This window comes from Ptychodera flava, chromosome 18 (genome assembly GCF_041260155.1).
Source record: "Ptychodera flava strain L36383 chromosome 18, AS_Pfla_20210202, whole genome shotgun sequence".
Taxonomy (NCBI): domain Eukaryota; kingdom Metazoa; phylum Hemichordata; class Enteropneusta; family Ptychoderidae; genus Ptychodera; species Ptychodera flava.
The window spans coordinates 20,524,844-20,535,758 of NC_091945.1; the positions used below are offsets into that span (position 1 = coordinate 20,524,844).

Below are 10,915 nucleotides of genomic sequence, written 5' to 3' on the forward strand. Positions count from 1 at the left end.
ACGTCACCCCTATTTGTAACAATCACCCAATTTGTAACAAAAGTTAACCAATATAGGTTTAGTAAGATTTCGGTCAGAAAACAAAATTTCTCAACAATTTGACCGAATTGGTGAAAATTGCCCCGAAAGAAACTTTTGGCATGTATCTGCTGACTGGATTATATCTTACGAGTCGGCCTCTTATCCCTAGGAACCTGCACAACGAAATTTAATCTAACGAGCATTCGGAAAAAAATGAGTTTCTACAAGGAAAAAAAAGAAAATTGCCCCAAACATATAAATCTGTATATTTCATCAAGATTTCATCAAATACGGCCAAGTTTTTTTGAAAATTAGGTATTGTTACAAATAGGGTTGGTTGTTCAAATAGGGTTGACATGTCACCCCTATTTATAACAATCAACCCTATTTATAACAAACCAATTTCGGAAAAATGAGTTTTGACAACGAAAAAAAAAGAAAATTGCCCCCAAACATACAAATATGCATATTTCATTAATATTTCAACAAATACGGCAAAGTTTTTTTAAAAATTATTTTTTTTTACAAATAGGGTTGATTGTTACAAATAGGGGTGAGGCAGCGGAGAGCCACAGACAAAACCTCTGGGCACAATCCCAAACCTCAAAATATTGCTCGGATAACCGAACTTATGGTTTTGACGTTTTTTCTCATTGCGATCCCACCACATGCTGTAGAGTCGTGAAGGACGAACGCTCGCACAGTATTTATCACAACTATATCGAAGTGATAAATACATCGCCTTACCTCACCGTGGTACTATATACCTTACTTTAACAATTGTCGTACCTGACTCTGTTGTGGATGGCGTTGCTTCTGAAGTGTCCACAGAACTCGATTGCATTGAAATGTTCTTGTACCAGTGACACTCTGAGTGGGATAGCGATGCATGGTGGTTTCACCTAATCTGTCTGTTGTACTAGTGCCATGTGATACAGGATGCGTTCTGCCTTTCACTCTTGTGCTTTTAGGCAACTCTGACATTTCTGTAATTAGCAATATATACCTACATTACAAATGTTATGAGACAATACTAGAATTACATGGCAATGTGCTCATAAAATACACACAAATCTTGGTACTGTACACAAGGTTTATACTACAAAAATGTATCCCAAAATATGTAAGATAAGATTTAACACGATCTGCGTTATTGTTCCCCTCTCACTATTCTTTTACACGGGTGAAGCGACACAATAGAAATAACATTTGGTACTGACAGGCATGCTTCATGAATGTGACCAAGATATTGACGAAATTCAAAACTAGCATATCACCTGATGATGCCGTCGGAGAGGTTGCTGCTGATGTTTCCATAGAGCTAGATTGTGTTGAAGTGGTGGTTGTTCCTGTTACACTCTGGGCAGGATAGCTGTGCATCTTGGTTGCTCTTGGCCTGTCTGTGGTAGCAGTATCATGTGACGATGCAGTCTCGCTAACCTTTTCTTCTTTGCTTGTTTTCGACTCTGTGAATGCTGTAATTAGCAATCGATGAAGACAATTATATGGTACGGATTCAAATATCCAGATCAACGTACACATTTTGGTTCTTGAGAAACAATAACCTGATTTTAACCGATATTTAAAATTCGAAATGGCCGTTATCCTTGTATTATCGCTCTATGCGAAAAGTCACAATTTTCACAATAGTGGCTCTAAATCTTTATTAATTCGTAAGCTTAAAAACGAGCCTCCACAAGTGATAGGCTTAAACAATATTGTACACGTTTGAGAGACCACATTCATGTCCCCGTGGTACAATATACCTTATCATTGTCGTACCTGACTTTGTTGTGGATGGTGTTGCAGCTGAAGTTTCCACAGAACTCGATTCCGTTAAAACAGTTGTACCAGTCACACTCTGAGTGGGATAGCGTTGCTTTGTGGTTACACCTAATCTGTCTGTTGTAACAGTGCCATGTGACAAAGAAGGCGTGCTGCCCTTCGCTCCTGTGCTTTTAAGCGTCTCTGACATTCCTGTAATTAGTAATATATGCCTATAATGACAAATCTCATAAGCCAATAGTAGAATTACAAGTCAATGTGCTCATAGACGTAAACAGACATCTACTGTACACAAGGGATGAATTCAAAGATTTGTCCTGCATTACGCAATATCAATTTTAACATGATGATTATTCCATTTTCGCCATTAATTTACACAGGTTGAAGCAAGACAATGAAAAATTACGAACTGACAGGCATGCCCAATGATTTAGTACTGACAGGCATGCTTAATGATTTTGTGCAAGATATTGACGAAATGCCAGACTATTTGAAAACAATGGTATATGGAAATTATAGTGATGCACTGTGAACAGAAGCAAATCTTATTCCTTGATGAGTTAATGCTTACGCGGCAGCATGTTGTTGCTTTAAAGGTACACAGTCACCTGTAATCTAAATATACCAATATATGGTCACAGGGGCGTTCCTCCGTATTCAAAATGCCCATGTGAGGGCGCTGTTTTTAAAAAGCGGCCACCCGCTTAAAGTCTGACTGGTTAGATTTTATCTTTCCATGGTAACTGTGGCAAAATTGGAACAGGTGACAGTATACCTTTAAGCGTGATCAAGTCATTTACTGCGTCATCATAGTCGCAAACAATAGATTGCGCACTATACGACGCGCGCGTCCACTGCACTGGCCGTGGTCACTGTAAAATTACAACGTGGGTTTTGATGAAACCTATCTTCATACAACTTATTGTCAGAGTTTTTGGCATAAAAGCTGATGTTGTTAGTGATGATTGAATGGTCATTATATTATCTTCAAGTTGTAAGTTTTAAATGTTTGAATTTTGATATTACACAATATTTAAACATCCCAACAAAATAACTTGAAAAGGACATATTTCTCATCAAATTGTGATTTTTTCCCATTTCACATATGGGGACGGGGTGATGTTAAGCAATGTATCATTGTAAATATGCTTGTGACCCAATATTTTTATTTGATCCATATGATGTGCAATATCTGAACAATAATTTATGTGAAAATAAACAAAGTTGTTGGATTTGAAATCTAAATACAAAGTATGGATAAGACGTGGTCATTGCATTTAAGTTCACAACAGCTTTAACTTTTGTTTTGGAAGGCCTGAGAAGTGATAATTTGAATTCTTATGCAAAAAATAGCTAAAACTTTAATTCATTACTGAATGCGGTCCGTATGTAAACCAGATATGAACTGAATATGCTCACGTGTTTTACAACAGGTTCATTAATAGTAGTACGCTTCACAGAACAATGAGATATATGTTATCACTATATGTAGCAGGCTTTTTTTAAACTTCGCACAGTACTCTCAGAGTTTAATCACTAATTACAAAACTTTATTTAATATGCAAATGAGCTGTCAATTAACTTGACACTGCTCAATGCTTTATGGGACAATTAGATATCCATCAGATCAACATTTGTAGCACGTTTTATTTTATTTAATGCTGTAATTTTAGAGTAATGTCACTTATTACAAAGTTCATTAAATATGCAAATAAACCCTACATTAACTTGACACTGTTCAATGATTCATAGCACAATTAAATATTTATCAAATCAATATCTGTAGCACGTTTCACCAAATTTTAGTGCCGAAATTTCAGAGTTATATACCTAATTACAAAGTTTATTAAATATGCAAATGAACCCTTAATTAACTTTATACTACTAAATGCTTACAACACAATAAGATATCCATCGTATCAGTATGTACAGAAGTTTTCATCACATTTGACATTTGATGCAGTTATATCGGAGTTATATGACTAATTATAAGACTTTATGGAATATGCAAATGAGCTAATTATTAACTTGACACTGCTCAATGCTTCTCAGTACAATTTGATATTTTTGAGATCCACATCTGTAGCAAGTTTCATCAAATTTAACGCTGTAATTTTGGAGTAATATCACTAATTACAAAGTTCATTAAATATGCAAATGAACCCTTAATTATCTTCACACAACTAAATGCTCTACACGACGATTAGATATCTGTCGGATCAGTATCTGCAGCAGATTTCATCACATTTGGTGCGTCATTTTGCAGTTATATCACTAATTACTAAACTTCATAAAATATGTAAATGACCTATTTGTTAACTTGACACTGAATGCTTCTCAGTACAATTAGATATTTATCGAAACAATATCTGTACCCAATTTCACTGACTTGGGTGCCGTAATTTCAGAGTTATATACCTAATTACAAAGTTCATTAATATGCAAATGAACCCTTAATTAATTTTACACTACTTAATGCTTTACACTACAGTTAGATATTAGTCGGATCAGTATCTGCAGCAGATTTCATCACATTTGGTGAAGTTATATCGGAGTTATATGACTAATTACGAACCTTCATAAAATATGCAAATGAGCTATTTATTAAGTTTACACTGCCTAATGCTTCTAACTATAATTAGATATATATCAGATCAATATTTGTTGCAAGTATCATCACGTTTGGTGCAGGAATTTCAGAGTTATCTCACTAATAACAAAAGTTCATTAAATATGCAAATGAGAAGACAATTGACATGACACTCGCAGTATCATCATAATGTTCATAGATTGTCATCTGTGAAAAGTTTCATGAAATTTTGTGCAGTATTTCTTGATATATGTCTACAATGTTATTACCGTCTCCATAGGGAAACCATTGTAAGGAAAAAAACGATATTGCATAACTTCATTAATATGCAAGCCGAACTAACCAAAATCTAATCAGTTCTTGCAAGTAGCACATGGTACCTGTGTACCAAATCTGACTTGAATTCGTTCAGGCGTTTTTGAGTTATCGTGTAAACAGACAGACAGACAGACAGACACACACACACACAACACACACACACACACACACACACACACACACACACACACGGACAGACAGACAGACATCGCTATGACAATAGCCCACGTGTTTACACACGTGAGCTAATAAAACAAGTGCAGCATTTCAACAAAGGAACTGAAAGTAAATATATCGGATTGGGCAACGCTTACGAGAGATTCCAATTTCTGTCCTTTGAATGGGATAAAGTGGGTGCATTTCAAATCCTTCTAGCTGCCAAATTAATCTGGTGACATATTGATTTTTGTCGTCATCTCATCCCCACATATAAGTCTTACTGTTAGACAAAAATAATGAAAATTGTTTGTAAAATATTTAGTGGCTCGATCACCCTTACGTAAGACCCTCAGAAGAAGAGCCATAAGTATACCTGCTGAACTTGACTGGACTGATACTGTAGCTGGTGTTTCAGATTGTTTTGACCTAACAGTCACTGTACTCTTCGTTTTCGTCCCAGCCGATGAATCTGAAACCGATTGTCCAAGATTCGAAAATTCAATACATTTGAGGGTTAGAAACATCAGGATATTAGTTACAGTATTTCAATTACATGATAACGCATGTCAAAAAGGCTCAGATACATTTGATGTAAACAAAATGAAAAAAAACAAACGATATCTTAATACTTTATTTTCATTTGGAGAAGGTGCTTTTGCGACATACAGTCGATAGTCAAAGGAGATGAGTTAAACAGACCATCAAATAATTAAGTATGATCTAATCCGACGGAACGATTGCCACAGCAGTAAGAAGATTACAATCAAACTCAAAAACTACCATCGTACCTGACTTTGTCGTCGATGTGGTTTCTGCTGAAGTTTCAGCAGAGCTAGAGAGTTTTTGAATTTTTGTTGTTCTAGTCACGCTTTCAGTGGAAAAGCTGTTGGAATCAATGGTTGTGCGCTCGTCTGTTGTTAAAGTATCAGGAGATGAAGCAGTCCCAGCACTCATTACTTCCCTGCTTGCTGATGACTCTGAAACTACTGTAATAAGCAGTATGTGCCGGCATTAGAAATGTTATCAGCCAATAATAATAAAACAACTATGCTGAACGATTTCAAAACATGTTCAATGCGACAGAATCATTGCTGTATCATAAGAGTACTACGTAAAGTGCAATAAACTTCAAGACTAGTATCGCACCTGCTTTTGCTGCTGAAGTTTCCATAGTGCTAGAAACAGTTGTTGTTCCTGTTACACTCTGATCAGGATAGCTGTTCCTCTTAGTTACACTTGGTCTGTCTGTGGTAGCAGTATCATGTGACGATGCAGTCACGCTAACCGTCTCTTCTTTGCTTGCTTTCGACTCTGTAGATGCTGTAATTAGCAATGAACGAAGAAAAAGATACCAATTCTAATAAGCCAATATTAGAAGTACAATTCTGTGGAATCAACAATACTGTTCAATTTGAGAGATTAATTGCTTAATCATTAGAAAGATTAAATGAAGGTAGTATGTATTTCTGAAAGAGACAAAGACTTAGACTTTTGCCTCTTGAAATTTTCAACCATTTTCATACTAAATATGGCTTATAATTTTCCTTATAAGCTTTGATGGTGCAGACAGCCCTCAATGATTGTATCTACTTGTTTTGCTTTTCCGCAATGGTCACATTTTTCAAGCTTGGTTTTACCATACTCAATGCTTCTTAAGATAGTGTAGTACAGACAGCGATACGTTATTTCAAAACATATAAAATCATATTAACAAGGTACATCTGTTGTTGCCTACACAAGCGATTGTGTCGAGAATTACTGAATAGATGTGTTCAAATGTATAGGAAAGATATTTAATACTTACCAGATTCAAACAACCGACTTGAATAAAATGCGCTGATCCACTACTAAGCAAGGGCGTTGCGAGACGTTTGTAATCGAAGTGTTGATTGCCATATCATGCAGTTACTTGCAAGCGCATCTATACACACGCATCTTAAACGTATGCACGCGAAGTGGACTAGACGCACACACAGGCACAGTGCATTAGCCGAGTTCCAAATTGTCACTGACTTTTACATTTCTCTACGAGTATATACGCATTGAAGGGACATTATTGTTATCTTTTGACCCCTTTTCACCAGTATTGTTGCAAACGAGCAGTTGCTGATGTTGTTCGACTTATTGAAAGATATCCAAAAATGGTCGACCATAGAAAACTTCCATCCCATCTTGCTTACACTGTGTAAAAACCTTGGGTCAGGGGTTTTAGGTGGTCTACCTAAAACCCCTGACCCGAGGTTTTTCTACACAGTGTAGACAAGATGGGATGGAAGTTGACTATGGTGGACCACTTTTAGACATCTTTCAATAAGTCGAATAACATCTGCAACTGCTCGTTTGCAACAATATAGGTGAAAAAGGGTCAAAAGATAGCAATAATGTCCCTTCAAGGTAGCTAGATACCTTATAGACACTGTCATGTTTTTATTTCTCAATTATTGAAGTCGCAAACCCCAATAAAGTGTATTTTCTGAAAGCCATGATATTGGGAAATCCGACCGTGCAAAGTACAAAGTCATTTTTTGCATAATAGTCACGTGACAAGCTTTTTAATGAACCTTCCAAAAATGGGGGTTTCCACCCTTTAGCGAACACGCAGCACGATTTTCGGTTGAAATTTGTGCATTGACAAACCTTGATAATACCCTTCAAATCCGTGTCTGGGATTTCCTTTATGATGGGCTTTTGTTTTCTTGTTATGCACTATTAAAGGTGTTAGACAAAAGGTGCTTATCAAGGAATTGTAATTGTCGCGCCATATAATTTGAATGGCGACCCAGAGAAAAAGTCGCAGACACGGATTTGAAGAGTATTGCTAAGCCTTGTCAATGCATAAATTTCAACCAGAAATCGTGCAGTGTGCGTGTTCGCTGAAGGGATGAAAAACCGATTTTGGAAGGTTTAGCGAAACGCTTGTCACGTGACTAATGCAAATAATGACGGTTTACTGTGCACGGTCGGATTTCCCTATATCACAGCTTTCAGAAAATATATACTTTACTGGGGTTTGGGACTTGTGTAACTGAGAAAAAATTACAAATCTTAGTGTCTATAAGGTATCTAGTTACATTAACCTCGACTCTCTAACACTGCCGAGTTGGCCTCGGCATGTGGCCCCGTCCTTGTCTGCGAGGTGACAAAAATAGCAAGGTATCTCATTGCAATGCCTACGCGCCGCCTTATGCTAGATTGTTGAGGACACATTCGTGGAAGATTCAGTTTAGGAACTGTGAAATAATGAACGAAAGCAGATAGAGCCACATCGGGAAATATTCCTCTTCTTTTTCTAAAAGAATCACCCGAAGAAATAAAAACTACAAAAAATTCTATCAACAGAAATTCTTCCTTAAACAGTTATATATACCATAGGGGTTTTATTAAGTGTATATACATCCTGAATATCATATGGTAAGAAGCACCAAGTCCGGCGATTCCGTCGTTACATTTCCTCCAAAATACATAGGAGTTGTCTTAGCTATCGCTTGTTTATAGCACACCAATGTGTTTTTCTAATTCTATATACTTAACGAGGAGAATTAAGTTTAATGCTTAGTTTACTGTGTAGAAACATATACCTTTTATTTCTACTTGAGATATAAATGTTACTTAGATGCCTTCAGGGTGAGTACAGCCATAGCTTGCTTATATACCTGATCCGCTAATGAGTGGTATGTGAAACAAGACTAGTCGCAATGATTCTGCTCTGCGGTGTTTCACAGACTCATTAAGGCCAAGGTAACATTTGAGCTGATATTTACAGATTAAACCATCATTACTACATTATCCAACAATCCCAAATTAGTTCCAATCATGTTAATATGTAAATGACGTAAACTACCTAAATCCTAGCTAAAGCTTGGTTCTGACTCCTTGGCAATTCGGTCAGACTCCGATCTTGGTATTTCTTTGCACGTTTGCGCACATGGTTTATGTTTGTACCGTGGTTCATTCGAATTCCAGTTATTAAAGTAAACGCTTGTATACATTAAATGCAGCTGCATTGTAGGCTTCATTTTAATTAATTTTTATTGCAATTATGCAGTCTCATGATACTTACTTACTTCCTCTTTGAATGTTGTATGAACCAATATTGCCAGTTTAACAAATTTTGCCAACATGATGTATATTACTACTACTTCTCTATTATTTTCAAAATAATTTAAATATAGCTGGCCAATAATAGACCACTGTACTCTTTGTATTACGTAACGTCTCGAATTTGAGTCTCTTGGATGATTTTGTACTGAGCATAATTGTGTTTATTATGGGAAAGTAGACCCTTTTTCATTGCTGTTTTTAGTGTATAGATTTGGTTTAAAAAGCGCCTTCATTACATAAAAATCGATAAAATCACGAGAAAACAGTGAAATTTTAAATCGACACTCACTGACATTTTACGATGGGTGCTCGACTTTTACATGCCAGTACGGTTGGTGCAAATTACCGACGATAACATCGCAAATTTTAAACTCTGTAACTTACTGTTTGTTTTCACAAAGAAACGATTAAAAATAAAAAAACACACTGACTGAGCTATTTATAACACCCTTACTATATATTATTGTGACAAGACAGTTTTCTTGTTGTAGACTGTAATTCGTCAGGCGACGACTTTTGACATACGCGCGGAAGGAGCTTTGTGTCAACAAGCATCACCGTGTCATATAGAGTCGAATATAATCAGTAGGTTTGTGCCACGACGTAATAACAAGACACGGACACTATATTCTCGAAAACAGTTGCAAGCTGTGGTTTCATTTGTTCCGATTTTCGATGCAGCGGAGATTCTGACGGTTTACTTCACTGTGACACGATACTTCAACCACTACACACTATATATTGTGGATAGAGCTTGAAGCTAGGAGACCATTCAGAGTCGAAGTACAAAACAGCACAGAGACATTTACGCTCTTAATATTTTAGCGGAAGATTTCATTTTCGCGTTCCTGATACATTTTTTCTTGGTGGGTGGCTCATTCGTTCATTTAACACACACACACACATGCATGGAACGTATTAAGTCATCCTTAATATGATATAATGCTTTCAGACACTATAGACAAAGAGTTCTTGACATAATCAATGAGCTACTGTCAAAACAAGTGTAAAGCCAAAGGCATTTGTTGCACAGCACAAACTGCTTTCATCATCATATATATGTTGCACATAATGATAAAAACCGTGTTCATTGCACTTTTTGTGATGGAATTTGCTTCTTATTGACATGCGCATTATAATTTAAAGACCTTGTAACTGTTTAACTTGTCTCACCTGTTTGTTTAAACGTTGATACTACTGATTTAGTTTTCTCCTGGCTTCTACTTGCTTCAGGCGTAGAACCTTGAATATGTGTTGTAGTTTGAAGTGGCGAGAGTGTCGTTCTCGTTACTTCTTGCTTCAGAGAAGTAATCTGCGAACTCCTTTCCAGCTTGCTGCTGAACGATGACCCTGATGACGAGGGAACTGTCAATACATGTGAAAAATTACCAATGTTGTATCAGAGACTTCTCCTCTAAACTAATAGCAGAACCGTTAGAGTAAATTTGACGCAAGGGCTATACTTTTTAAAGTGGTCGTTTCTGTTACGCAGGCTGTTACATGAAGAATCGGACACGGCTTCAACTACTGGTACTTCCGCCATTACGTTATCACATATGTACATCATATTTAACACTCTACTAATTTGTAAAGAAAATACTAACTTTGCTTAATGAAGTACAGTCTTCCTCGGGATGCAGTCAGAGCACGTAGTTGTCTACGTGTCGAATCAAAACATTTCTCCACTCACAGAGTCCAGGACTGATAAATATTTTCGAATAGCTAACTACACATATCACTGATAAAACTGATATTTTAGAATTATTAAACGACAGAAAACTTGTGTTTCGTATTTTATTCAAAATGTTATCTCAAAATGGTTCTTTTCAATGTCAGTATATCTATAAAATAATTAAGATCATCAATATGTATTCGAGAGCTCCACGCTAGTGGAGATATATGACGAAAACATACCATCGAAGACGCAGTCAACAGCCATGT

General features: G+C 36.5%; 1 protein-coding gene across 1 annotated transcript in view; it reads right to left on the reverse strand.

Annotated features, from left to right (window-relative positions):
- Nucleotides 1–1,996, reverse strand: part of LOC139117655 (pneumococcal serine-rich repeat protein-like) — a 78,008-nt gene extending 76,012 nt beyond the window's left edge. The window contains exons 1-2 of the mRNA XM_070680896.1: nucleotides 1,804–1,996; nucleotides 1,299–1,496 (exon numbers count right to left, since the gene is read on the reverse strand). Of these exons, the coding sequence (XP_070536997.1) occupies nucleotides 1,299–1,496; nucleotides 1,804–1,996 (391 nt within the window). The remainder of the gene's footprint in view (nucleotides 1–1,298; nucleotides 1,497–1,803) is intronic.
- Between the last annotated feature and the right edge of the window lie 8,919 nt (nucleotides 1,997–10,915).